The 25,437-nt window shown below is 43.4% G+C and overlaps 1 protein-coding gene across 1 annotated transcript in view; it reads right to left on the bottom strand.

Moving 5' to 3' along the window:
* LOC143775078 (uncharacterized) overlaps window positions 1–25,437 on the bottom strand; it is a 106,039-nt gene that overhangs the window by 1,222 nt on the left and 79,380 nt on the right. The window contains exons 11-16 of the mRNA XM_077262912.1: window positions 16,321–16,444; window positions 15,851–16,030; window positions 10,107–10,233; window positions 9,125–9,249; window positions 7,034–7,219; window positions 2,903–3,028 (exon numbers count right to left, since the gene is read on the bottom strand). Of these exons, the coding sequence (XP_077119027.1) occupies window positions 2,903–3,028; window positions 7,034–7,219; window positions 9,125–9,249; window positions 10,107–10,233; window positions 15,851–16,030; window positions 16,321–16,444 (868 nt within the window). The remainder of the gene's footprint in view (window positions 1–2,902; window positions 3,029–7,033; window positions 7,220–9,124; window positions 9,250–10,106; window positions 10,234–15,850; window positions 16,031–16,320; window positions 16,445–25,437) is intronic.

Below are 25,437 nucleotides of genomic sequence, written 5' to 3'. Positions count from 1 at the left end.
GCACTTCATCCTGTTCTTTAAACCCGGGCTATTGTATATTTACAGTGCTGCTGCTCCAGCAATTTTTCAGGTCCGGTCTATGGCTATCCGATACAGCCAAGGACCCTGGGGAGAAGACAGGAGTGGTTTATTACTTCTTCTATCTTCTATTTTACATACTAAGCAGCTAATGGCGTAACTTAGATATGTAATAACAAAGGATAAAAACCTTGAATAATGCAGGTGAGGAGCTGGCCACAGGCTTTTTCCAGCACGGACCACCGATCCGTAGATCTTATTGTTGTGTTTATTTGAGATTTACTTGCTCATCAGTTTAATTGCACTAATTTCACCTGAAAAGTGTTCAGCTTCAGGAATCAGTTTCCATTTAGTGGCACTAAGCAGAGGAAAACATGTGGGCTGGATCTCATGTATACATAATATACATAAGGCTTATATTAGCATTTCTGTCCTACATAAGGGGAAGGGTGTGAAGGGTCTGCCCTTCCAGGGGGGCTGATCCCAGGAGAGGGAGAACAATAAGTCACATATTTGGTGAGGCAGTTGTTGCAGTGATGCCAAGGGGTGAGGATGGAGCTTGATACACGTGATACGGTTATTGCTTTTAACTGTATTGGCATCTAGGATGCTGATATAGTTGAAAGTGCGATTCCTGGTGGGAGACTCCCCTCTTATCACGGGCCTAATGAACTCTGGGGGAACTGCCCGGCGTCATGGGCTAAATATGCTCAACCTGTGGGCCATAATTTGACATATGTGCTGTAAGGGGTTTCAATAAGCCTCCTCTAGTTGTGACTACATAAATCTGTAGAAAATATCTGCTGCGTGTCCAGAGGCATGAGAGTCGGAGGGCCGCATAGACTGAGGAGCTCTACATCCCAATAAACCAGCTGTACTGAATGGAGTTCAATGAAATGGACACTGAACCAATCCTAGATGCTGCCTATATAATCTATAATATAATGCTAGGAGCGTTACTCTGTCTGAAGCCTTTATAGACTGTGTGAGCGCAACGCGCCTGCGCAGTCTGGACCCCACAGAGTGACGCATCCGGCAGTAGCGTAGCTACCGTGGGGACCCACCCGGAGCTACGCTACTGTAACTGTATTGGCGTGCACAGCACGCCGATACAGTCACATTCTGCGGCAGAGCAGGGAGAATCGATCTCCCTTCTCTGCCACGGGCCTCTATGGGCCCCTGAGCAGGTGGGGGGGAGGCCGGTGCCAGCAGTGGGCCCCCGCCTGTCATCGCAGGGTCAGCTGTATCGGCATCTAGCCGATGCAGCTGACCGCATTGATGAGGGAAGGAGTGCTATGCTCCTACTCCCATCATCCCCCGTCAACATCTGATGTCACCGACACTGACGGGGCGCGATGACGTCACTGCCCAGCACCCGTGGTCCGGAGGTGAGTGGGAGCAGTGCAGGAAGAAGAGAGCATTTATTTATTGTTTTTCTTTATGGGGCTACCTTATATTACAGGGTCTGCCTGTGGGGGGTGCTGCCTTATACTACAGGGTCTGCCTGTAGGGGGGTGCTGCCTTATACAGTACTACAGGGTCTGCCTGTGGGGGGGTGCTGCCTTATACTACAGAGTCTGCATGTGGGGGGTGCTGCCTTATACTGCAGAGTCTGCCTGTGGGGGGGTGCTGCCTTATACTGCAGAGTCTGCCTGTGGGGGGTGCCTTATACTACAGAGTCTGCCTGTGGGGGGGTGCTGCCTTATACTGCAGAGTCTGCCTGTGGGGGGTGCTGCCTTATACTACAGAGTCCGCCTGTGGGGGGTGCTGCCGTATACTGCAGAGTCTGACTGTGGGGGGGTGCCGCCTTATACTACAGAGTCTGCCTGTGAGAGTGCTGTCTTATACTGCAGAGTCTGCCTGTGGGGGGGTGCTGCCTTATACTACAGAGTCTGCCTGTGGGAGGTGCTGCCTTATACTACAGGGTCTGACTGTCGAGGGGTGCTGCCTTATACTACAGGGTCTCTGCCTGTCAGGGGGTGCTGCCTTATACTACAAGGTCTGCCTGTTGAGGGGTGCTGCCTTATACTACAGAGTCTGCCTGTGGGGGGGTGCTGCCTTATACTACAGAGTCTGCCTGTGGGGGGGTGCTGCCTTATACTACAGAGTCTGCCTGTGGGGGGGTGCTGCCTTATACTGCTGAGTCTGCCTGTGTGGGGGTGCTGCCTTATACTGCTGAGTCTGCCTGTGTGGGGTGCTGCCTTATACTACAGGGTCTGCCTATGGGGTGCTGCCTTATACTACTGAGTCCGCCTATGGAGTGCTGCATTATACTACAGAGTTTGCCTATGGGGTGCTGCCTTATACTACAGAGTCTGTTTATGGGGGGCTGCCGTATGCTATAGAGTCTGCCTATGGGGGTGCTGCATTATACTACAGGGTCTGCCTATGGGGTGCTGCCTTATACTACAGGGGCTACCTATGGGGGCTGCCTTATGCTATAGAGTTTACAGAATGGAGGGGCAGAATGGGTGCAGCACATGACAGAATGGGGGCGCAGGATGGGAGCAGCACATTGCAGTATGACAGGATGGGGACGCAGGATGAGAGCACCACATGGCAGGATGGGGCACAGGATGAGAGCACCACATGACAATATGGAGGTGCACAAAACAGGATGAGGGCGCAAGATGGGGTTGCATATGACAGGGAGGGGTCGCAAGATGGGGGCTGCACATGACAGGAAGGAGGCGCAAGATGGTAGCAGCACATCAAAAGATTAGGGCGCCGGATGGAAGCGGCACATGCCAGGATGGAGACCATATACCAATATAAATGCTCGCCACCCGGGCGTAGAAAGGGTTCAATAGCTAGTAAATGTATAATCTTCTAAATACACAGACGTTTTCGACAATGTCTGATTGTGACCATCTTGTGTCTTCACCTGTATCTGCACCAGCTCTCTGCATGTCTCTTCTAGATGCTCCTTGAACTTCTGCAGCTCTTGTTCTTGCTTCTGTTGCAACTTCTGAGACTCGTCTTTTTGTCGGATTGTTTCTTGTTGCAAGAACTGAAAAAAAGCAGATGTGTTTAGAATAATAAAAAATGTGGAAGAAATACGGTATATTTCCTGTACATGTGTGATTACAGGCTTTATACATACTGCTCTAGACTCATATTTGTCCTTTTTATACTGATAATTCTATGATGCTTGATAAAGCTCTGAAGTGGCATGTGCAAGCTCCAGGACCATTCTCTTGCTTTAAGTTTATCTTTTTTATTTTTTGTTTTGTTTGTTTTTCAAAAAACGTAGTGCAAAATGCAATGCAAGAAATAGAGTATGCACAGTGGATAGGCAGATATGAATATGTAAAAAAAATATATATACGGTATATGTAGATTTTTGACCTATAAAGGGGTTACTTCAGGGTTCAGATTTACCAACAGGCTCAAATACTATTTAGCTGTGTTCTGAGAAAACACAGCTTAATGGAACAGGGGCATTGTCATTAAATCATGCTGTCTTGTTATATTGGGTTATTAGCTTTATTGGGCAGAAACAGGTTTTCTAGTGTAAATAATTCTAATGGAAAAATACAGCTTTAAGGCTGAACAGAGTCCCTTTTTCTCCCAAAATATTATCACTCTTTTCAGAGCTGAAGTTTATTTTTGACCATGATTGATTTATCAAACGGCAATGCAATCTGTCCATAAATCTGTCACATGCTGCCCTAGGGAAGATTTGGAATCGGCGAGGTGGCGGTGCGTTGCCCTGGAAAAATATAAAGTGCAATATTCAGCTAATATTACCTTTTATTGAAGTCCACAAATTGACAGATCACAAATGAGTTTTGGGCTCCGGACATAAGCTTTTGTCAGCTATACATTTTAAAAAATAAAAATTTCCCAACTTCTATCCATTAAACAATCATAAATGGATAGTACTGTGCTGTCTCACAGATTGCATCTGTATTCCGTCCATTGTTTTTTTTCATTGATCCATTCACATGGAATGGGTGAGTTTGAGCGGAGGAGGGGGGGGGGCACATGTGAACATGTCAATAGATTAAAATTGATTTTTATGTTTCACCCGTATTGCAAGGCTCATTAACCCCTTAATGACAAGCCAATTTTCACCTTCCTGACCCTGCCAATTTTTACAATTCTGACCAATGTCACTTTATGTGGTTATAACTCTGGAACGCTTCAACCGATCCCACTGATTCAGTTTTCAAACTTTGATTTTTTTTTATGCCCTTAAATCAGCGTTATGTCACACAAAATGGTTAATAAATTACATTTTCCACATGTCTACTTTACATCAGCACAATTTTTGAAACATAATTTTTTTTTGTTAGGAAGTTAGAAGGGTTAAACCATTTTTCATTTTTCCAAAAAAAAGCTGGGGTCACGGTTAACATATGGAAAATCGATCGGATTCTCCCTGCCGAGAGTCGCACAAGTGTTCTCCGTGTATAATGTGTTTGCAATGCGATGATGTGATTTTCTCGCACCTATGTATCCGTATGTCCTGCGTATGGCTTTACATTTCTCACTGCTTTTCCTCATTTAATTTAATTGCTCAATGGGCTGAAATGAGGAAAATGGTTGCGTATTTGTCGCAAGCTACACGGATGGTTTGTGTGGTGTCCGAGTTTTTCTCGCACCCATCGGACGATATACGCGTACGATAACAGCATGCTACAATTATACACGCACGTCGAATATTCCTGATAAAAAATACGGTCATGTGAGCTGTGCCATAGATTAACACTGGTCCGAGTGCTGTGCGATGTTTTCTTGCATAGCACTCGTCCGTACTCTACGGTAGTGTGACCCCGGCCTAACAGCGGGCACAGTTTTGTTTTTATTTTGTGATCGCTGTCATTCACTGAATAATGGCAATCACGTAATCGAGGACTGGAAAATCTGACCCTGATCATGTTCCCCGGGGTCCCCGGAGATTTTCCGACTCTGGGGGGCACTACAGCCTTATTCCTGATCACCATTTTAAAACGGCAATGAATGAATAAGTACCCTTAGCGGCCTCTGTTTTAATGCGTATTGGCGATCGTTAAGGGGTTAAAAGGGTCGATATTGAGCTGTAGGATTACTACTTCCAATAGGTGGCACTAGAGTTCTAGTCATCTTCCTTTTTGAAGAGACAATTTGCATATTCAGTTTCCCAGTGGAGCATGGATGGGGTTTGTCTCCTCATACTGGCATGTCATCTTCCACAAGGAGAAGCCTTACCCCTTAGATCCCATGTGTTTTACCCACAAGCAATGGATAGAACACATGCTTGAAATGCAGATGTTAGGCCTACATTTTATAGCAATATGTTTTTGAGTCTACAGTCGTAGCCGTAAGTTTTGAGTCTGACACAAATTTTAGTTTTCCCTAACATTGCTGATTCGGTGTTTTTTAGATCTTTTAGTCAGATGTTTCTATGGTTACGGAATTGTGAAGGAGTCTATATCAGAAAATATCTGGGGGATTGGATTTGACTACTGAGAACCAGAATACAGTTATTTTCTCTGATGAAGCTCCCTTCAAGACTGTTGGGGACATCTGGAAGAATGGTTGAAGAAAAGGTGAGCCCTACCATGAGTCTTGTGTGGGCCAACAGTAAAGTATCCTGAGGCCACTCATGTGGGGTTACTCGGAGGGGGTTCACTCACAATTTTGTCTAAAAACTGCCATGAATAATGAATGGGATCTAGACATCCTACAAGAGCAACTTCTCCCAACCATCCAGGAAAAAATTGGTGATGAACAATGCTTTTTCCAGCATGATCAAGACCACGTCACAGGGCAAAAGTGATAACTAAGAGACTCTGTGAACAAAACATTGACATTTTGGATCCGTGGCCAGGAAACTCCCCATCATCAATTCCAATATGATCCTATGGTCAATATTCAAAAAGGGAAGGGACAAACGATAACATAGAAATTAGGATAGACTCCAAGCACTGATTAGACTAGTCACCCGTCAGGATTTGGCCCAAAAGCTGATATGCAGCTGCCAGCACAAAGTGCAGACGTCTTGAAAAATAAGGCTCAACACTATAAATATTGAGTCTTTACATAAACTTGATATATTTGTTACTAAAATCTACGAAATGATGATAATTGTACACCAGTAACCATAGAAACATCTACTGAAAAGATCAAAAAACACTAAGAAGCAAACTTTGTTTCAGTCTCGAAACCTATGGCCATGACTGTATATGGATCTTCAGAGGAAGGATTTATTAAAGATTAAAAGCTTCGCACCCTGAAATTCCATTGAAATAACAAGGAAGAATTTCATTGCTGTAAAAATCCCAGACCGCCAACCATCTTCTTTATGGGATTTGTCTCTAGCGGTAAAGTTATCCGATCCTCCATTTTAACCCCTATAAGATCTCAGCCTGCAATCCCAGTTATGGAGAACTGTTCCTAGCAGCAATATTTTTCATCTGAAAAGTTAAGGAGCCATCTGCTAATCGCTCCATTATTAATTATCTTCCCCTGCCCCATCACTACTGTATAGTAGGAGACCCGAGTCTGCTGTTTTATCTTTTTTATCCCTACTAGAAAAATGTTTTGGTTCGGTTACAGATGACGCCTGCAGAGGGGATAATGCGTTGATAAAATGCGGGCGACATTGTGCTATGGAATACTGATATATCTACAGAACACACAATGACTTCTGAAAATTCACCCAATAGTTATGGCTTTAAATTCTAAAGTAACACCAAATCCTCATTTCTTTACCATACTATTCAACCATTTGTATATTTATACCTATTTCTGGGGTTGGGCGATGGGGACAAGGGGTAGTTAATTTTGCCCCCATTATTCTTGCCCACAGATCTGCACAGGTAAATTTCGCAGTTAGCAGCGTGACAGTGATTCTACTTCTAGCATAGATGGGGCAGTCATCCTGCTTACTCACACTCTGGATATACAATGAAGAGAACCTGGGTAAGCAGGATGACGGCCCCCGCGGAGCTGATCAAGTTTTACCCAAAAGAAAATTGTCAATAGAAGTTTTAAAAACTTGACTAAAGAGTTATTTAGCGCCATTCACCTGCTTGTTCCGCTCTTTCTGCACTGAAGCGCTCAGGCCTTGGTTTTTCAGTCGCTCTTTGAACATTGCCTGGCGATTCCTAGCTTCCGCGCGCTGGGCCTTTTGACTCCGCACTTTCTCTTGCAGCTGCTGATTCTTCAACTCTTCCAACAAGATTCCCTGATAGTGTTTGAGCCGCTCCATTTCCTGGTGGTGGATGTAAATACAGTTATTACAGTGCACCCTGTATGGGACCCTCCTCCACCCTACATACAAAGCTGGCCATCCACATCACACAGCCTGCTTTGTACAAATGGGTGTGGACCCCCTTTTCTGAGCGAGTCATTTCATCTACATGGCTTCCCATGGATAGATGACCGCAGACGGGCCCCTGCCCTTACTCACATTGAGGTCGGCTGACACAAAGTAAGTTTTTACAACCAGATACAGGCTAGGACCAGTATTTTGTGCTTTGCTGCATTTTTTGGACATAGAGCACGTCACTTCTTTCAGTGGTTTTTTTTTCAGCATTTTTCACCCATTTAATTGAATGGAAAAACGCATGACAGAAAACGCACAAAAAGCGCCACGAAAATGTTGCCTCAGCTTTTTTTTTCCTGCCAAGCACTCAGGTTTTGCTGCAGAAAATAAAAACGCCCAGTGTGAACTTAGCCTTAAAGGGTTAAATGATGTTAGGGAAAATCGAAGGCCTACGTGCACATTAGATGGCCGACCAAAATCATCTGCTCTGGCTGACAATAAAGGGATTGTCTCATCTTTAAGGGGTAAAATTACAAAGTGCTTGTAAAAATAATCAATTTTTCAATTTACCTTTGTTCTCAAGAATATTGGGATTTTTAATTCTGGAGTATACTGCTTGTTGGCAAGTTTCTCAGCCTCTTACATAGTCTATCAAAGGTGGCAGGTCCTTCGCCAAGGAGGCAGCAGACGGGCACAGGAGCTGGAGCCAGAGCGCTTCTCCGATACTGCAGAGGTAAAACTGTCTATGCCTGCAGATCGGGGGAATACGCAGACTGGGCCAGCGGTGCAGCCATGCTATCTGTCAATCAATCAGGAGCTCACCACCTCCCGGCCAGCCAGAAGATGTGAGGAAGGGAGCGGTGAAGATAGAATATCAGACGACCCCTTTAATGTGTACAGACAGGTTTAGGATACACATTCATCAAAGCTTTGATGCCAGAAAACTGGCATGAATGGTTTGACAAGTCGCAATACCTTTGAATTAGGGTTTGGACTTAATGGACCTGTTCTGTTTTTATTCAGCCTTATCAATTAAGTACCAAGAAGATTAGGAAACTTAAAGGGATGGTCCAGAAAGGCATGGTTACTTTCTTTTAGCTACAGCACCGCCCCTGACCATGAGTTGTGAGTAGTATTGCAGCCGAGCCCCATTCGCTTATGCTTTTTCTAATCCTGGAAAACCATTTTCAGTTTCCATGGGCAGCCTAGGGATTGTCAGCAGGATACGGGTGACATTTAATGCAAACTATTTTGTGGAAGGGTGTCATGTCGGTTGGCAAAGAACGAGCTTCCTACATTTTGGGTTTATGTAGAAAATGGAATTGTTGCAAAACAGATGCAAACTGAAGAAGGACCCATTGACTGTAATGGGGTCTATCTGGAATCCCTTTTCCACCAACGTAAAAAAAAGTATCATGCAGCACTTTTTGTTCTTTTGTAGGTTTTGGAATATAACAGCTACCAACCTGCTTGTAGATCGAAGACGACTGTGATCCCAGCAGTTTAACCCTTTGGATGCCATCAGCACCCTAAGCTATTGGCTGACATGGCAGCTGAGGTCCTTATATAACTGTGCTTTCTGACAGGTAGAATACAGTAGCATGGCAATATACTATATTAACTGTGAAAAATTTTTGCACGAAAATGTATATTAAAAAATCCCCTAAATTAGGCTTTTATTAGGTAAAAGAATAAAAAATAGATTGAAAACATGGCCTACTGTAAATGATAACATTATGTAACCAATAATGGAGTCCTTCAGAAGCACATAATGATACACGCCTGATGTCAGGACAGCATGAAGGAACAGCCGTTATTTCTATGGGTCCATGGGCGATAATGCGTTGTTACCTTCTCGTGCCTTTTGCGCAGCTGATGCTTCTGCAGAGCGTATTGTTCAATCACTTGGTGTCGAAAAAGTTGGTATTTCTCCTGTAGGTGGCGCTCTTCTAGCCTGAGAATCACAGACTCACGAGCTGTAGAAAGAGCGTATGTTAGATACATTCATCTTATAGCGTTGAAAGGGGAAAAAGCGGGGGAACATAAAATCACAAAATAATCATTGGGGACACCTAAATAAGCACTAAGCCTAACCCCAAAAACACAATACTCCAGATCTGGTGTTGGAGACCAAGTGGGATTCTCTTAATTTAGCAAGCTATCACTTACTGTATCTACAGGATAGTTGATAACTTGTTAAAGACTGGGGGCATCACTGCTAGGACACCAGAATCCAAAATTGGGGTTCTGAAGTGCCCCCTATAAAAGGAGCACTTCATAGACTTCTCCATTCCTTGTCCATGGGACTGCTGGAGTTGGGACCGCCATGCACATTAGACTATTATTTGGCTGGCAGCTATCTCGGCCATCTTTCCCATGCACAGGAGTGCTTGTTGGGCTGAGTGCTTCTGTGTTCACTATGTTGCAAAAACTGGGGAACAAATAAGCGCAATAGGGTCTTACCCAATGATTTTATCAGCAGCGCAAAGGATCCACTTATTCATTTTAGGCACTTGTGTTTTCTATGAGAGAGCCATCACCGCACATGTTTGGTTGTGGCTAATCTCAAGGATGCAATACGATCGGCAGTCCAAAATCGATATTTCCCCTGACAATAATGTGTCAGGGTGCCCCATACATATTAGACTGTCGGCTGAATCTCTCTATCGGTGGGTTCGGCCCACATTAATCTAATTAGTGACCTCTCAAGTACTCAGCAATCCTGGTGACAACTTGCTAGGTTGGGACGACAACCTCTTTGATCCTATGTGTAGCCACCAGGTAAAAATCCAAAGCTTATGTCAGACATGCGGTTTCCACGGTGGGCACCTACCTCTCTTAAGGCTGTGGATTTTACTGAGGTTTTCTCGTTCTATGCTTACGACCTTCTTCTTATGTTCATTTACTACTTTCTGCAAAGCCAAATTCAGCTCCTGTTGTTGCTCTAGAAGAAATTTTTCCTGTAACGAGAGAGACCTTTCAATAGAGCAGTGTATCTCTGAATGAAGGGACCGGCGGGAGACGGAGTGTAGTGCCGCTAATTGTGCATCTATTATGGCCATTGTTTCCGTGCTCTCTCTTTTTCCTATACCATAGAGAGACTGCTGTTCCCTTCTGGAAGCTATTCTGCTTTCTTTTCCAAGGGAACATAATCTTCAAAATTCCCTACACTATATAGCTTTTTTGCATAGAGTCCAAAAATGAGGTAGGATAACATAGAGATTTAGCTTCTGACTCTTTTGGCTTCCAAATTCCTTTTAATTAAAGGTGCCTTTTTTTGTAAGGTATTTATAAAAATCATTGTTACTCTGATTAACTTGTCATGGAAATTGGTGGGGTGGTCTGGGTGCTAACAATACCCTACTCTGTATGTGGCCTCGTAGAGTTTCTGTAGATCATGTACTCATTCATGAGCTCAGTGTTTCAGCCTGTTGAGCAGATAGCTGCAAAGAGGATTTTTGAGCAAAAGGTGGGGATCTCAGGACCCGAATCCCACCCGTCTGTAAGACAAGAGAGGGTAGAGATGGTAAAAACAAAGAAGATAGGTACCCGTTCGACATCAGTTCACACACACACATGGACACAACATTCAGGGTAAAGTCATAAAGTCCCACTGTGGTCAAAACCCTGTCGACCAATACATGAATGATTTTGAAGGTTTAATTTGAGCTATTTGGTGGTTGAGTGGAGTTTCGACCACATGAGCAGATCTACCAAAGCTTTTCACTAGTGATGAGCGAGTGTACTCGTTGCTCGGGTTTTCCCGAGAACACTCGGTTGACCTCTGAGTATTTGTTTGTGTTCGGAGATTTAGTTTTCATCACGGCAGCTGAATGATTTACAGCTATTAGCCAGGCTAAGTACATGTGGGGGTTGCCTGGTTGCTAGGGAATCCCCACATGTAATCAAGCTGTCTAGTAGCTGTAAATCATTCAGCTGCTGCGATGAAAACTAAATCTCCGAGCAGTCATAAATACTCGGAGGTCACTCGAGCATGCTCGGGAAAACCCGAGCAACGAGTACACTCACTCATCACTACTTTTCACCCTTCCTGTGACTCCCAGATGGGTCCAGCTTTTTGTTCATGCCAGGGAATCATCCAATAGGCCCAAGATCCGACACTAATGGGTCAACCCTATTTCATGGTGACTTTGAAGCCAACTCTTCCATGGCTTTTTATTTCTGAGTTGGTTCACAAATACTACTTGATACATCTGGTGATATGACCTATGAGAGCAATAGCAACGATGTGCACATGTTCTGTATAGATGCAAGATGAGTTCTCAGAATTCACTAGTTGGTCTGAGGAACCCCAGTCAAAAATTGTTGCATTGTAGAAAAAGTCAACTTTGCCTAATAGGGGCCTCATCTGTCTGCTGACACCCACAGGAGAATCCTGAGACCCTCAACATCGGATTGGTATAGGACTTGCTGAGTTTTTTTCTTGGATCTTCACCAATGAAGGCCCTTAATGTGATGGGAAGTTTATTTTCACCTCCTTGTTCCATTTTAGCACTCTCCAGATTCTGGATCAGAATTTTTCAGTATTTTTTTTTTCCAGCCAAGAAAGCCTTGCTTCCCTTTTTAATAGTGTTATGGTCTCCAATGCCTATGCAGCAGCTCCGGCTGTTTTTACCAGTAGCAATAAAAATATTGAATATATTAATTTCATAGGAGTTTTAGGCATATATGATCATAGTGCAACCCCATTTCTAAAAAAAATCCTGTAAGAACTCAAAGGAAAAGCCTGAAATATGTCAAATAATATTCAGATATTTTATGCTTCTAATACATTGACACATTTTCTTCTTCTATCCATATGGTGCCTTCTGGGAAGTTGATATTCTCCACCCACACCAATTTCCAACAGTCAGTTTTTATTATACTCGTAGAACAGTTGACTGACATGATTTGACAGAGGATGGGTGTCAGACTCGTGATTTTAAGTTTTACATACGTATATTTTATTATATTTAGTTTTATAAAATACTGTATAGGTGGACTTGGCGCAGTAAAAGAGGAGATAAGCAGCAATTTTCACAATCCATTTGTGAAAATCGCTGCTTATTTTTTGTTTTAAATGGAACGTGTCAGCAAAAATACAATGTTTTGTTTATATTATTGTTCAAGTGGTTTTTTTCTTTTAAAAATACAATAGCTACAGCCTTAGTGGGAAATTGCAGATGAATACTATTTTATAGGGAATCTGTCAGTAGGATCAACCCTCCAAGCTTTCTATATGGGCATGTAGGTCATAGGAAGCTGACTAAAATGATACCATGATATCTGCAATTCAATGTCTCATTCCAGAAAAAAATCGCATTTTTCTTAATATGTAAATAATCTGTTAAGATCTATGGGCTGGACATAGATCTCCCTGAGAATTTGCCTCAAGAGATTATTTTAAAGGAAAGGTGGCATTGCCTGTATGAGACACATAATGACGGACAGTCTGGTCTCCTGATCTACATGTCTCACACTGGTAACAGCCCCTTTCATATAAAATAACCTCTAGAGGCAGATTTTCAAGGAGATCTACAGGTGCATCTCACAAAATTAGAATATCATCAAAAAGTTAATTTATTTCAGTTCTTCAATACAAAAAGTGAAACTCATATATTATAGAGTCATTAGAAACAGAGTGATCTATTTCAAGTGTTTATTTCTGTCAATGTTGACGATTATGGCTTACAGCCAATGAAAACCCAAAAGTCATTAACTAGAATACTTTATAACACCAGCTTGACAAATGATTTTAAAATCTGAAATGTTGGCCTACTGAAATGTATGTTCTGTAATTGAACTCAATACTTGGTCGGGGCTCCTTTTGTATGAATTACTGCATCAATACAGCGTGGCATGGAGGCGATCAGCTTGTGGCACTGCTGAGGTGCTATGGAAGCCCAGGTTGCTTTGATAGCAGCCTTCAGCTCGTCTGGATTGTTGTGTCTGGGGTCTCTCATCTTCCTCTTGATAATACCCCATAGACTCTCTATGGGGTTAAGGTCAGGCGAGTTTGCTGGCCAATCAAGCACAGTGATACTGTTGTTTTTCAACCAGGTATTGGTACTTTTGGCAGTGTGGAGAGGTGCCAAGTCCTGCTGGAGAATGAAATTTCCATCTCCAAAAATCTTATCGGTAGAGGGAAGCATGAAGTACCCTAAAATTTCCTGGTAGACGGCTGCGCTGACTTTGGTCTTGATAAAGCATAGTGGACCTACACCAGCAGATGACATGGCTCCCCAAATCATCACTGATTGTGGAAACCTCACACTAGACCTCAAGCAGCTTGGATTGTGGCCTCTCCACTCTTCCTCCAGACTCTGGGACCTTGATTTCCAAATGAAATGCAAAATGTACTTTCCTTGTGGAGTGTGTCAGTGACTACCTTCTGGACAACTGTCAAATCACCAGTCTTCCCCAATGTTGTGGAGCCTACTGAAACAGACTTAGGGTACGTTCACACAGGACTTTTTTGCTGCGTATTTTTGCTGCGTTTTTTTATGCTAATTTTCAACTGCTTTTTACAGTACCAGCAAAGCCTATGAGATTTCAGAAATCTCATGCACACACGTTGGTTTTTTGTTTGATCAGTATTTTCTGCTTTGCTGCGTTTTTTGGACATAGGGCATGTCACTTCTTTCAGCATTTTTGCTGCGTTTTTGCAGCGTTTTTTCATCCATTGACTTGAATGGGTGATGGAAAAAACGCTGCAAAAACGCATGTAGCATTATTTGCTGCGTTTTTTGTGCAGAAAAATCATGGCCAGCAGGAAGTGATCTCACAGCCAAGAGCTTAGGGGTGTGGTTAGTGAGGTGTGAGGAGCCATTGTGAGGTGTGAAGAGCCTTTGTGAGGTGTCCTGATTGTGATCTATTGTGAGGGAGTTTCTGGTAGTGAGGTGTTAGCCATGTCTTGGTATAGGAGGATGGGCATTAATGTTTCCCAACTAATCATGGAGGTAATATTTTTTTTAATTTGTGATATATCTATCTATCCGATTGTTTGCAATGGTACACTTTGCGATGCTCATGTGCTGTTATGTACATGTTCATGTGTTCTGCATGTGTATGTTTGTATCTTCCTTGTCATGAATGTTGGCTTAATTTCATCTTGCATTTGGTAATTACGTTTTCATTTATTTTTCCAAGGTGGAAGCAATGCCTGTAATTTGGGATGTAGCTTGCCCAAACTACAGTGATCGTCAAAAAAAGGCCGATAATTCGCCGTAAATTGTTCCCCCGCTGGGATGAAGGTGATGCTAAGCTCCACTGGGGTCACTCAACTTTATTATCATGCACAAATAGAAAAAAAAACGCACCAAAACCGCACAAAAAACGCATCTATAAGCAGCTGAAAATTGGCATAAAAAATGCAGCAAAAAAATACGCAGCAAAAAAGTCCTGTGTGAACTTACCCAAAAAACGCACCAAATACGCACCTAAATTAGCATAAAAAAAGCAGCACAAATACGCAGCAAAAAAAGTCCTGTGTGAACGTACCCTAAGGGACCTTTTTAAACGCTTAGTAAACCTTTGCAGGTGTTTTTTTTTTTTTTGTTAATTCTAATTTACTGGGATAGTGACTTTTAGGTTGTCATTGGCTGTAAGCCATAATCATCAACAGAAATAAACACTTGAAATAGATCACTCTGATTGTAATGACTATGTAATATGAGTTCCACTTTTTGTATTGAAGAACTGAAATAAATTAACTTTTTGATGATATTCTAATTTTGCGAGAAGCACCTGTATGTGCAGCCCATAGATCTTAACAGCTCATTTAGATATTATGAAAAATGTGGATTTCTCTGGAATAAGATATGGGATCACAGATATCACGGTATCATGTTATTCAGGTTCCTATGACCTACGTGACCATCTAGACGGCTTAGGAGGGTCGATCCAACTGACAGATTCTCAGAGAGCGAAAAATGCAGAAATATTCTCCCTGTAGCTGCAATTTCATTATAAAGCCACATATATTTAAAATGGTATTTACCTGCAGATTATCCCTATTGGTGCAGGTTAAAGGGGTTGTCCAACCTTGTGACTAAAGTCATCAGTAATTTATATGGCTGCAAACTGGGAAATCGTGGTGCACACACTGTCATGATTCTCTGTATTCCCTGTATTAGTTTGCAGTCACATGACCACACGTAGGTGATTTGCATACTTGCAGCCACATGACGACTGGACTTGCTCGGCTTTTCTCAATAGAAGTGAATTGAGAGAAGCCAGATGAGTCTAGTCGATGTGTGACTGCAATTATCTAAATCACCTACATGTGATCACATGCTTGCCAGCAAGCACAGGAAATAAAGCGGAATTGTGACAGTGTGTGCACCGCACACACTTTTATGATTCGGCATTCTGCAGCCACATATGACTGCAGCCTTTAATCACAAGTCTGGACAACCCCTTTAATGCTGCTTCTTTTTAGCCGACCAGTTCCCTTTAATGCTCCAGATCCACCTGTATATTGTATTCATGCTTTTATTGTTCAGTTTTTGGCACAGTTTCTGAGTGTAATCTTGCAATGTATTTTGGTCAGGACCACGGTGGATAAAGCTTTGTTACCTCTTGCCTTTTGTCCTTGAACTCCAATTTCTTCTTGTTCCTCTCTTTCTGGTGCTGAGACTTGATTCGGAGGGCGTCTTGCTGCAGGCGGTTGGTGTGCTCCTGCTCCCTTCGTGCTCGTCCCTGCTCCATCTGTCTCTCCAAGGCCTCGATCTCTCGCTCATAATACTGTTTTTTACTCTGTAAACGCACAAAACCTCTATGTGAATACAAGCGTCGGATCCTTGGAGAAAACCTGCAATCCTGAACCTCCTAGCAATCAAGACGAGCCTTAACCATTAACGTTGCATGGATGCATTCCCTGCCATCCATATTAGAGCCCTCCTGTTATCAATAAGTCATAGAGGGGATGCCTGGGAGCAGTTTCTGCTCAGTCTCCTCTAAAATGCCTGTCAATGGGTTGAGCTTGTGACCTCGCGAGTCCCCCAGCCCACCCATTGTCTACAGCTTTGTCTTGTGACCCCACTTACTATAATCTCTTGTTCAATGTGTCGGAACATGATCTCCCTCTCTCTCTGCATCCGCTGCTCCAGCTGGCTCTGGGCTTTCATCTCTTCCTTCTGCAGCACTCTCAGCTGCTGTAGCTCCTGGCGCCTGCAGAAAACATCAAATGGAATATATTATGTCCTGCCTACGATTCCATCGCCAAGCGCTGGAGAGATGCCACAGGCGGGCAGAGCATGTGAGGAGCCGCAATCGTGCCATACCTAAAGAGCTACAGGTCGACGCTTCTAATCGTGATGAATGTGTACCCCTTGCCCACACACGGTGGAAGCAGCCATTTTCTGGGCTAAACCAAGTTTTCCCGACCGTGCAGCTTAATAATTCCCTTGGAGACATCACCATTAAAGGAAGCATTTGTGATGTCATTAGTTTCTAAAGAATTTATTGACTGCATTCTCATGAATATTCATTTATACGACGCTCTTTAATTGCCCAGTAGGTTAAAAAAAATAAAAGCACCTGTCGCTTACACACAATGAAGTCAGCCATTTTATGGTCCGGTACACCATAAAAAAAAGAAAAATCATTATGAAACGTTGCTCGTTAGTATAAATGTCAGTCGTGACGATTTCGGCTTTGGTGTAAGAGAGGACCTTCACGTGAATGACCTATTCACTAGATGAAATGAAAAAAATGCCCCCTTTAACACCACCCTCCCCCCCTAAATACAGCACAGACACCCCCACCCCTCTCTCCCTCCTTGACCTTAACCTGAGGGGAAATAATAGGTAACATTCTCAAACGGAATCGTCATGTTGTGAAAGAGTCTTTATTTTAAAGGAAAATGGTTTTCGCAGAAACAGCTGGAGTCTGCCGAGAAGATTTGGGGAACGTAAAGGAATAGGAAAATCTGCCCATAGCACCAAATCACAGCGCAGCTTTCATTTCTTATAATCCGAGTAGAAAATAAAAAACACATTGTGATTGGTTGCTATGGGCAACAAACACACTTTTCATAAATCTGCCTTTTTCTTGAAGGCAGCTAAGCGATGATGGAACAGATATGAAAACAAGGAGTTAAGAAACGTGTTAAACCTTAAATTCCTAAAAGTGCATCCCGGTTACACTGATGGCTGCTTTACACCCCATTGGCATTCTCTCATCTCAAGCAGCGTCATCAGGTGTCACCTGGAATGACTTTTCTACAGTCTTGAAGGAGTTCTCAGACGTGGTGGTGCCTTCACTCTGCATCCATTTCATTCCCAACCATATCAATTGGGTTGAGGTCAGGAGATTGTGGAGGCCATGCCATGTTCACATTGCCCTTACGTAGCCTGGAGATGTCTTTTAGTTCATTGTCCTGTTGCAAAACAAATAATGTTCCCAGAATGTTTTGGTGGCAATGCTGGGTAAGTGTGCCTTGAATTTGGAGTAAATCACCAACAAAGTCACTAGCGAAGCACCTCCACACCATCACATCCTCCATGCTTCACTTTGGGCACAACACATGTAAACACCATCTTCTCACCTTTTCTCTGTCTCACAAAGTCATGGTGGCTGGTAAGAAAAATCTCGAATTTTGTCTCACCAGAGCACAGTACAGATTTCCACTGATCTAACGCCCAGTCCTTGTGTTGCTTGGCCCAAATAAGTATGTACTTGTTTGTAGACCTCAGTAGTGGTGTCTTTCCAGCAATTTGACCATAAAGGCCTGCTTCTCGCAGTTTCCTCTGGACAGTTGATACACACCTCCCAACCGTCCCTTATTCTGCGGGGCAGTCCCGATTTTGAGAGTCTGCCCCGCGGTCACGGGCGGGACCGTACTTGTCCCACACTGCAGAGCCGCATCCCTCCACCCACAGAGAGCTGCACACCACATATATGGCTACCGCTGCTCTTTGCGCACAGGACCTATGATGAGGTCACAGGAGGGGAGGAGTCAGGAGTCACATGATCAAGGGTCTCCGTGTATTGCAGGACTCTGCCGTGCTGTCATGGTGCTGGATAAGGGTAAGCTTATGTGTGGGGTCAGGAAGGGTTTACAATGTGGATGTAGCAGAGCCACATGTTTACGAGGTGCACGGAGCGGAGCCGTATGTGTATGAGGTGTACGGAGCAGAGCCGCGTGTGTACGAGGTGTATGGAGCAGAGCCAGGTGTGTATGAGGTGTACGGAGTGGAGACGTGTGTGTACAATGTGTACGGAGCAGAGCCATGTGTGCAAGGTGTACGGAGCGGAGCCGCGTGTGTACGAGGTGTACAGAGCGGAGCCCTGTGTGCAAGGTGTACGGAGCGCAGCCACGTGTGTAGGAGTAACTGGTCATTATACTGTACGCAATATCATGTGTGGCCATTATACAGTATTGAGCATCATGTGTGGCCATTATACAGTATTGAGCACTGTGTGGCCATTATACAGTATGGAGCATCATGTGTGGCCATTATACAGTATGGAGCACTGTGTGACCATTATACAGTATGGAGCATCATGTGTGGCCATTATACAGTATGGAGCACTGTGTGGCCATTATACAGTATGGAGCATCATGTGTGGCCATTATACAGTATGGCGCATCATGTGTGACCATTATTCAGTATTGAGCATCATGTGTGGCCATTATACAGTATTGTGCATCATGCGGGGCCATTATACAGTATGGAGCATCATGTGTGGCCATTATACAGTATTGAGCATCATGTGTGGCCATATTTTTTTGTTCATAATTATTGTTTATGAAACTGTGATCAGCAGTGCTAAATGGATGTGGTTGGGACGTGGATATGGGTGTGACTAGTTGTGAAATGGGTGTGGTCAGATGTGTGTCCTAAAATTTGCTGCGGTGTGCTGCGTGCGCCACAACCTTTGTTCCTCTTTCCCTTCTTCAAAAGTTGGGAAATATGGTTGATATGTGTCTGCTGCTTAATTTTTGTGCACTATTTATGAGGGCCGTTATCTGAGATGCTGTCAATTTGTGTTTTCTATGGTTGGTAACTCTGCATCTGAGATAACGGGTGCAGTTCTTATGATAGCTCATTACGTCATAATGATTGATGGTTTCAATGACTGCACTTGAGGATACCTTCAAGGTTCTAGTAATTTTCCTTCATGTCTTAAAGTAATGATGGACTGTAATTTCTCTTTACTTAGTTCTTCACATATTTTGGCTTAACACAGTTGTGGAGTTGCCTCTGCAAAACACACCTGAGAGTTGCAAGCGCTTACTAAAGTGCGATAATTTCACAAATGTATTCTTGACAAGGTATACCTATTAATTGGAAACCATTCCAGGAGACGAACTGATGAAGCTGCTTGAAAGAATGCCAAGGGGGTATAAAGCTATCATCAGAGTACAAGGTGGTACTGTGATGAATCTAAGGTTTAACACATATTCTGGTTTGTTTCACATATGCTTTTTTTATTTACTCTTGTTTCCATTTTTTTGCTGCCTTCAGTCTAAATCTACAATGTGCACATTCCGTTAAAATCATTGAAAACCACTGAGTGAACAGGTGTGTCCAAACTTTTGACCAGTATAGTACTATATATACAGCTATTAATGTTCCCATAAATGAATGAAATGTAGGTGGACCAGATAGGACAAAAAACATGGCTACAAAGAGTCTGAAATAACGCAGTCATAGGTTTGCAGAGCAGCTGCTGACACAAAAGATTTTTAATTAAGATTATTTGCAAAGTTATAAAGGTTTTAAAAGAAAATAATTCATTTGATTTGATTATTGATCCAGTCTATTCTTCATCTCTGATGAGGTCAGGAAGTAATTTTAGACTCTGATGGTGAAAACCACTTTTCTAAATGCAGATCAGCTGAGGCTTCATTGATCACTGTACTTTCCATAATTAAAACCTAAAGCGGCTACTTCAGGAAAAATATGGTATTATATGGCATCTATTCAAATTAGTTGTGCCAAGACTAAAAAAGCAATAGCTTTCCCCTCTAGGTTATGGGAAGGCTTCTAGTGGGGAAACCTCAGTTCTGATGTTTAGTGTAAGTTATACTACTGGTTTAGTGAATCCTGCATTGAGCAGGGGGTTATTTAATTGTTCTACTTTTTTGAACAGGATCCAGGAGTTTTGTATGAGCACAGACAGCACATATAAAAGTTGAGCTGTATTTTGTGGTCATAAATCATCTGAAAGGAGTTTTAAAAAATTGCAAGCGCTACATCAGATCCAGCTCCCTGACAGATTCTCAGTTAACTCACTCAGTAGCAGGACAACAAAAAACCTGTAAATAATAATAATGATCATAAAAGCAAAATGATGCAAAATTTTTAATTAAAACCAAATTGCAAATATAAAAAAAGGATTTTTAACCTGAAAACCTGTATTTAAGTAAAAATAAATGCTCACAAAGGGTTCTTATCCTTTAAAGGGGATGGTCACTCATTTTTTATTGATGACCTATCCCTACTGTAGACCATTAAAATGATAAGCACAAAGCACCAGCCCATTTCCTTTACACTCAGGATGGGCAACACCCCAAAATAGATATACACATATTGACCGTAAGGATTATGAAACAATACCCAGTCATGAAGTGTTTTAACATTTAAAATAACCTTTATTCACATAAAATACAGACATTTAAAATAGTGCCTCAAAACCAGAATCATATTAATACAGGCCAGCAAAGGAAACAGCAGGTGTCAGGGAAAGAAATAATTTCCTTTCCTACTTATGTCAATAGGCACTATGAACATTACTAGACAAGGTGAAAATACGGAGTACTCATTGCCACATTGATCAGAAGGGAAGCATTCAAGCATGATATTTCTCAATCATTATATAGTAAGCCAAGTATCGGTCACTGACACTGCATTGCTCAGATAAACCGGGCAATTGCCCACCTTGGGTGATCACATAAGAACATTAGGCGTAATATCACAAATATATATAGGGAGAAAGAAAATCACCTCAGCCTCGCCGGCACCTACTGTCCCAGACAATAACCATAGAACTATTGCACTTCCTTCCGGCCTCCTAAAATCAGCACCTAACTTGTAATGCACAGAGCCTACACATGGACATGTAATCTGCTCAATACATATTACCTGAGCAGCTGCCGTTGTCCTGCCTCGTGGCACGCTAGACCTCAATTTCCACGACGCGCGTTTCGCATCTGCTTCCTCATGGGGGCGTGTCTAAGGCCGGGCATCGTATCATTCTTAAAGGATAAAGCAACCAATCAGATCCCGCACTGGAAGGACTCCACCAATGGGACACACACTCAAAGCGCTTGTCCACCAGCCAATCAGGAACCGTATATTGGACAACTCCCTGCGCGTCACTCACAAACACCGCGTCTGTTGGTAGGTGTAGACACTCCTACTCTGCGCATAACATCACATCGCTATATCTACCAGTGCGTTGCACAAAGGGGGCACTGGACCACTACCCGATAGAAACACGCATATAAAGAAACCACCTTTATGTTATTCAGAGCGGCGCTACTCATGGAGGGCTTGAGTGCTCCTAATCAGTGTGCATAATAGCACGCTACAGCCGCCAATACGTCACGCTGAGAAAGTGCCCTCCCACCAACCAATAGGATTCATGGGCAAACACACCCCCATCGTGCTGTTCAAAGTGCCCTGCCTACTCATGGGTAAAGACACTCCTATTTCGCGTGCATCACAACAAGTGCTTTGAGTGTGTGTCCCATTGGTGGAGTCCTTCCGGTGTGGGATCTGATTGGTTGCTTTATCCTTTAAGAATTATACGATGCCCAGCCTTAGACACGCCCCCATGAGGAAGCATGTTATGATCTGGTGGCCTAGGAGCAGCATGAGACGTACTCTGGAGAAGGTGGTACCTGTACTGACCGCAGACCCTGAACCTAACACCGCAACTAGAAGTAGCCGTGGAATGTACCTAGCGCTCCCTAGACATCTCAACACAGCCGGAGGACTAATTACCCCTAGAGATAGAAAAGGGAAAACTATCTTGCCTCAGAGAAAATTCCCAAAGGATAGGCAGCCCCCCACAAATATTGACTGTGAGAGGAGAGGGAAAAAACATACACAGACTGAAATCAGAATTTAGCAAAGGAGGCCACTTCTAGCTAAATAGAAAGGATAGGACAGAGTACTATGCGGTCAGTATTAAAACACTAGAAAATATCCACCACAGAAAATACAAAAACTCCACAGCTAACTAAAGATATGGAGGATATATCTGCATCTCCAGAGATACCAGCTTGGCTAAACAAATCCTTACACAGACCAAGCTGGACAAGACAAAAACATGGAAAAGAACTGAACAATAAGGCCACAGCATGTGGACAGCAAAAAATGAAGGCCAGAACTTATCTTTGATGAAAAGAACTGCAAGCAGGAGAGACCAGGCAGAGATGAGAATCCTCCAGGAACAATGGACAACTGGCACTGACTAAAGGGTGAAGCAAGACTAAATAGCCCAGTCAAAATTGCACAAAGTGAACACACCTGATAAATGCTGCGATTCAGAGACAGCAGCGCTACCACTTACAACCACCGGAGGGAGCCCAAGAGCAGAATTCACAACAGAAGCAGATGCGAAATGAACCCTCACCAGAGCCCCCAGGCCGATCCGGACGAGCCAAATGAAAGGCATGAACCAAATCATCAGCATGAACATCGGAGGCAACAACCCAAGAATTATCCTCCTGGCCATAACCCTTCCATTTGACAAGATACTGAAGCCTCCGCCTCGAAAAACGAGAATCCAAAATCTTCTCAACCACATACTCCAACTCCCCATCAATCAACACCGGGGCAGGAGGATCAACAGAGGGAGCAACGGGCACCACATATTTCCGCAACAAAGATCTATGAAAAACATTATGGATGGAAAAAGAGGCTGGAAGGGCCAAACGAAAAGACACTGGATTGATAATCTCAGAAATCCTATAAGGGCCAATAAACCGAGGCTTAAACTTAGGGGAAGAAACCTTCATAGGGACATGACGGGAAGACAACCAGACCAAATCCCCAACCCGAAGCCGGGAACCAACACACCGACGACGGTTAGCAAAACGCTGAGCCCCCTCCTGAGACAACACCAAATTGTCAACAACATGAGCCCAAATTTGCTGCAACCTGTCAACCACAGAGTCCACCCCAGGACAATCAGAAGGCTCAACCTGCCCTGAAGAAAAATGAGGATGAAAACCAGAGTTACAAAAGAAGGGTGAAACCAAGGTAGCAGAACTAGCCCGATTATTAAGGGCAAACTCGGCCAATGGCAAGAAAGCCACCCAATCATCCTGATCAGCAGACACAAAGCATCTCAAATAAGTTTCCAAAGTCTGATTAGTTCGCTCGGTTTGGCCATTTGTCTGAGGATGAAATGCGGAAGAAAAAGACAAATCAATGCCCAGCCTAGCACAAAAGGCCCGCCAAAACCTAGAAACAAACTGGGAACCTCTATCGGACACAATGTTCTCCGGAATGCCATGCAAACGAACCACATGCTGAAAAAACAACGGAACCAAATCAGAAGAGGAAGGCAACTTAGGCAAAGGTACCAAATGAACCATCTTAGAAAACCGGTCACAAACCACACTGGAGAAGTTGGCAATGAAACGGCGATAAAAATTAGCAAAGCCCAAAAATTTCTGAAGGCTCTTCACGGATGTGGGCTGGATCCAATCATGAATGGCCTGAACCTTAACCGGATCCATTTGTATAGATGAGGGAGAAAAAATTAAACCCAAAAAAGAAATCTTCTGTACTCCAATGAGGCACTTAGACCCCTTCACAAACAAGGCATTATCATGAAGGATCTAAAATACCATCCTGACTTGTTTCACATGAGACTCCCAATCATCTGAAAAAATCAAAATATCATCCAAATATACAATCATGAATTTATCAAGATAATTCCGAAATATATCATGCATGAAGGACTGAAACACAGATGGAGCATTAGAGAGTCCGAATGGCATCACAAGGTATTTAAAACGGCCTTCGGGCGTATTAAACGCAGTTTTCCATTCGTCACCCTGCTTAATACGAAAAAGATTATATGCCCCTCGAAGGTCAATCTTAGTAAACCAACTAGCCCCCTTAATCCTAGCAAACAGATCAGAAAGCAAAGGCAAAGGGTATTGGAATTTGACCGTGATCTTATTCAAGAGGCGATAATCAATACAGGGTCTCAAGGAGCCATCTTTTTTGGCAACAAAAAAAAACCTGCTCCCAATGGTGAAGAAGATGGCCGAATATGCCCCTTCTCCAAGGACTCCTTAACATAGCTCCGCATGGCGGTATGTTCTGGCACAGACAGGTTGAAAAGTCGGCCCTTAGGGAACTTACAGCCTGGAATCAAGTCAATAGCACAATCACAGTCCCTATGCGGTGGAAGGGAACTGGACTTGGGCTCATTGAATACATCCTGGAAATCTGACAAAAACTCAGGAATTTCAGAAGAGGGGGAGGAGACAATTGACATCACAGGAACGTCACCATGAACCCCCTGACAACCCCAACTAGTCACAGACATAGATTTCCAATCTAATACCGGATTATGCACCTGTAACCATGGGAAACCCAGCACAATAGCATCATGCAAATTATGCAACACCAGAAAACGCCAATCTTCCTGATGGGCTGGCGCCATGCACATGGTCAGCTGTGTCCAAAACTGAGGTTTATTTTTAGCCAACGGTGTAGCATCAATGCCCCTCAAAGGAATAGGACTCTGCAAAGGCTGCAAGGGGAAACCACAACGTCTGGCAAATTCTAAGTCCATTAAGTTTAGAGCGGCGCCTGAATCCACAAATGCCATGACAGAAAATGACGATAATGAGCAGATCAGGGTCACAGATAACAGAAATTTAGGTTGTACAGTACTGATGGTAACAGAACTAGCGATTCTCTTGGTTCGCTTAGGGCAATCAGAAATAACATGAGCAGAATCGCCGCAGTAAAAACACAACCTATTCTGACGTCTGAATCCTTGTCGTTCAGCTCTAGACACAATCCTATCACACTGCATAGGCTCAGGACTCCGCTCGGAAGACAATGCCATAGTGTGCACAACTCTGCGCTCGCGCAAGCGCCGATCAATCTGAATGGCCACAGACATAGAATCACTCAGACCAGCAGGCGTGGGGAACCCCACCATAACATCTTTAACGGATT

Source organism: Ranitomeya variabilis, chromosome 5 (assembly GCF_051348905.1).
Source record: "Ranitomeya variabilis isolate aRanVar5 chromosome 5, aRanVar5.hap1, whole genome shotgun sequence".
NCBI lineage: Eukaryota > Metazoa > Chordata > Amphibia > Anura > Dendrobatidae > Ranitomeya > Ranitomeya variabilis.
This window is presented reverse-complemented; position numbering and strand designations above follow the sequence as displayed.